This window comes from Salvelinus alpinus, chromosome 16, assembly GCF_045679555.1.
Source record: "Salvelinus alpinus chromosome 16, SLU_Salpinus.1, whole genome shotgun sequence".
Classification (NCBI taxonomy): Eukaryota; Metazoa; Chordata; class Actinopteri; order Salmoniformes; family Salmonidae; genus Salvelinus; species Salvelinus alpinus.
In genome coordinates this window covers 43,464,574-43,467,073 of record NC_092101.1, presented here as the reverse complement: position 1 = coordinate 43,467,073, position 2,500 = coordinate 43,464,574, and the positions used below count along the sequence as shown (strand labels likewise).

Below are 2,500 nucleotides of genomic sequence, written 5' to 3'. Positions count from 1 at the left end.
TATGTGCCAGCTTTGGCTGGTGGTGCTTAGCTAAGCAGCATTATACACTCTACTCTACAGCCCCAGCTGAGAGAGAGAAAAAACGAAAGAAAGAGAGGGGGAGAGCGAGATAGAGGGAGAGAGAGAAAGAGGGAGAGGGTGAGAGAGAGAGAGAAAGAACGAAAGAAAGAGAGGGGGGAGAGAGAGATAGAGGGAGAGGGTGAGAGAGAGAGAGAGAAAGAATGAAAGAAAGAGAGGGGGGAGAGAGAGATAGAGGGAGAGGGTGAGAGAGAGAGAGAGAGAGAGAGAGAGAGAAAGAATGAAAGAAAGAGAGGGGGGAGAGAGAGATAGAGGGAGAGGGAGAGGGTGAGAGAGAGAGAGAGAGAGAGAGAGAGAGAGAGAGAGAGAGAGAGAGAGAGAGAGAGAGAGAGAGAGAGAGAGAGAGAGAGAGAGAGCGAGGAAGAGACGGGGGAAGAGAGAAAGGTAGAGGGAGAGAGAGAGAGCGAGAGAGAGAGAGAGAGAGGGAGAGGGAGAGAGAGCGTGAAAAGGCAACGTCCCTGGTATAAAAGGGATGTCTGTGATCTTGAGAGTGAGTTTGAGTATCGATTTATGTGATCCCATGACTCGACTCGAGGCTCTTTCTCTCCAAACAAACTCAGACATGCACGATACCAACACACAAGACAAACAGGACATTTTGTACACACACACACACACACACACACACACACACACACACACACACACACACACACACACACACACACACACACACACACACACACACACACACACACACACACACACACACACACACACACACACACACACACACACACAGCCTTGCAGAGACACAGACACAGAGAGACTGTGTGTTGACCTTGGGTGTGTGGAGAAAGTCAAACAGAAGGAGTGCGAACGTGTGTGTGTGTGTGTGTGTGTGTGTGTGTGTGTGTGTGTGTGTGTGTGTGTGTGTGTGTGTGTGTGTGTGTGTGTGTGTGTGTGTGTGTGTGTGTGTGTGTGTGTGTGAGAGAGTGTTACCTTGATATGTCTCCCCAGTACCACTCTGCCTCCTGTAGCGATCCCTCAGCCCCTTCCTTCACACTGTTGCTGCTGCTCACTGGAGTCATGGGCTTGGCCGGCTTGGGAGGAAGAGCTGCAGAGAGGGGGGAGAGAAACAGAGAGGGTTACAGCTACAAGGCTTCTAATCTACATGTATCAGAGCTGCAGAGAGAGGGGGGAGGGGGGGGGGGGGAGAAACAGAGAGGGTTACAGCTACAAGGCTTCTAATCTACATGTATCAGAGGTACTGACAATGCCACATGACAGTGGACCTGAAGCTTGTGGGAAACAGTCTTCCTTTCCTGTCATTTCCTCACCTCTTTCCATCTCCCTGGTTTAGATGATGTCTCAATGGGCCATATTGACCATGCTTCTCCTCCCTCACTTTCAGCATTGTGTTAATGATTCACCAAGAAGAGATCTCTCTCCACAGCATGTGGGATGTAGAGATGCCATGACAATACTATTTGAAGGAAAGGTTGCAGGAGCAGAATTCCATTGAGTCTGTCTGTCTAACAGAGCTGGGCTGTCTGTCTAACAGAGCTGGGCTGTCTAACAGAGCTGGGCTGTCTGTCTAACAGAGCTGGGCTGTCTGTCTAACAGAGCTGGGCTGTCTGTCTAACAGAGTTGGGCTGTCTGTCTAACAGAGCTGGGCTGTCTGTCTAACAGAGCTGGGCTGTCTGTCTAACAGAGTTGGGCTGTCTGTCTAACAGAGTTGGACTGTCTGTCTAACAGAGCTGGGCTGTCTGTCTAACAGAGCTGGGCTGTCTGTCTAACAGAGCTGGGCTGTCTGTCTAACAGAGCTGGGCTGTCTGTCTAACAGAGCTGGGCTGTCTGTCTAACAGAGCTGGGCTGTCTGTCTAACAGAGTTGGGCTGTCTGTCTAACAGAGCTGGGCTGTCTGTCTAACAGAGCTGGGCTGTCTGTCTAACAGAGTTGGGCTGTCTGTCTAACAGAGTTGGACTGTCTGTCTAACAGAGCTGGGCTGTCTGTCTAACAGAGCTGGGCTGTCTGTCTAACAGAGCTGGGCTGTCTGTCTAACAGAGCTGGGCTGTCTGTCTAACAGAGCTGGGCTGTCTGTCTAACAGAGCTGGACTGTCTGTCTAACAGAGCTGGACTGTCTGTCTAACAGAGCTGGGCTGTCTGTCTAACAGAGCTTCTGTTCAATCTTGTGTTATTTGTAGTGCTACATTGATTGATGACTGTTGCTGGTGGTTGGAGCTTGTAGGAAAGGCATCACTCACTGTCTGTCCCCATGCTCTACAGGGACACTTAGAGGAAGTTACACGTACTGAGAGTAGAACTGATGAATAAATATGCATTACTGGTGACAGTAAAGGGCCATAGAATATGTGACAGCCATAAAGCATTTGTCACACATCATTCCCTGCCATAGGAGAGAGCTCTTAGTAAAATAAGTTACAGTTGGAGCAGACTGAGTTACAGTTGGAGCAGACTGA

General features: G+C 49.7%; 1 protein-coding gene across 3 annotated transcripts in view; it reads right to left on the bottom strand.

The window, feature by feature from the left end:
• LOC139541550 (phosphatidylinositol 3-kinase regulatory subunit gamma-like) overlaps window positions 1-2,500 on the bottom strand; it is a 373,575-nt gene that overhangs the window by 26,076 nt on the left and 344,999 nt on the right. For all 3 annotated transcript variants that reach the window (XM_071346320.1, XM_071346321.1, XM_071346322.1), the window contains one exon: window positions 1,021-1,135. In XM_071346320.1, coding sequence (XP_071202421.1) covers window positions 1,021-1,135 — 115 coding nt within the window. The remainder of the gene's footprint in view (window positions 1-1,020; window positions 1,136-2,500) is intronic.